At 69.6% G+C, this 1,147-nt stretch overlaps 1 protein-coding gene across 1 annotated transcript in view; it reads left to right on the top strand.

Annotated features, from left to right (window-relative positions):
* The window catches only part of MNEG_16087 (hypothetical protein), a gene marked incomplete at both ends in the record, with an annotated part of 2,039 nt that extends 1,326 nt beyond the window's left edge, over positions 1 to 713 (top strand). The window contains one exon of the mRNA XM_014035441.1: positions 381 to 713. Coding sequence (XP_013890895.1) covers positions 381 to 713 — 333 coding nt within the window. The remainder of the gene's footprint in view (positions 1 to 380) is intronic.
* Positions 714 to 1,147: the final 434 nt, after the last annotated feature.

Below are 1,147 nucleotides of genomic sequence, written 5' to 3'. Positions count from 1 at the left end.
GTGCGGGTGAATTGGGGTGGGGTGAGAGGGGCAGGAGTTGGGGGTTGAGCTGTGGGCCAGGGGTGGGTCGGTTGGAGTGGGTTGGGAAGGGGCGCCAAGCGGTTCAGGCCCCATGCAGCAGGTGTGTGTGCCTGCGTGCCAAACCCAGAAAAGGGGGGTGCAAGGGTGGACGCGGCCCCGGAAAGGGAGTGCATGGGCGTAGCAGTGCGCGAAACGAGCGAGTCCGGGGCGACGCGCCCGCGGGCACGTTGAGGAACGCAGCAGTCGAGCGGGCGGCCACCAGCGCCGCCCCGCCGCCCGCGCCCCTCGGCGCCAGCTCAAACCGCCCCGCTACCCCTCCTGCCGCCGCCTGGCGCCCCCCGCCTCTCTCTGCCCCGCAGGCCCTCTTTGAGACGTTCTTCCGCGTCCTGAAACACTGCGCCAACACGGTGCACTCCCAGCAGCAGCAGCAGCAGCAGCAGCAGCAGCAGCAGCAGCAGCAGCAAGAGGAGGCGGCCGGCGCCCGCGGCGCCCTGGACCAGCCATGGGCCGCGTCCAAGGTGGCCGGGAAGTTCCCGCTGCTGGCGCCCGTACTGGCGGGGCTGGGGCGGTACAGCCACCTCATCAGCGTCGACTACTTCAACGACCTGATGGCCGTACTGCAGGAGGTGGGCGTCGCCCGATGGGGCGCCGCATGGGGGGTGCATGGTCCAGCGTTTCGGGTCCGGGTATAGGGATTTTGGGGTTGGGGGCCCAGCTGCTGCGGTCCGAACCACCTGTGAGCCTGCAGAGCCGGCAGTCAAAAGGGGAGGGGGGGGGCGGTCATTGGCAGCGCGCCAAAGCCAGCGACGTCGAGCCTGCATTCACACCTCGCCCGCCGTTCTGAGGGCACTCCGCTCCCCGCTCTGCAGCCAACAGACTGCCCTCCTCGCAGCACGATCCCCTCCTCAAACGTCAGGCCGGCCCTGCATCTCCGTGCTTCCACATCCTAATCGACTCAAACCCCATGTCACCCGACCGCCACCAACCGACCCCGACCCTGCCCACCCACCCCCAATCAACACAAATCGCCCCAATTGCCCCCCGCGCAGCTCCTGGGCTCCGGCGCACTGCCGCTGCGCCAGCGGCTCGAGGTGATGCTCACCGCCTCGGCCATCCTGCGCGGCCA

Source organism: Monoraphidium neglectum (genome assembly GCF_000611645.1).
Source record: "Monoraphidium neglectum strain SAG 48.87 unplaced genomic scaffold scaffold05968, whole genome shotgun sequence".
NCBI classification, from domain to species: Eukaryota; Viridiplantae; Chlorophyta; class Chlorophyceae; order Sphaeropleales; family Selenastraceae; genus Monoraphidium; species Monoraphidium neglectum.
This window is presented reverse-complemented; position numbering and strand designations above follow the sequence as displayed.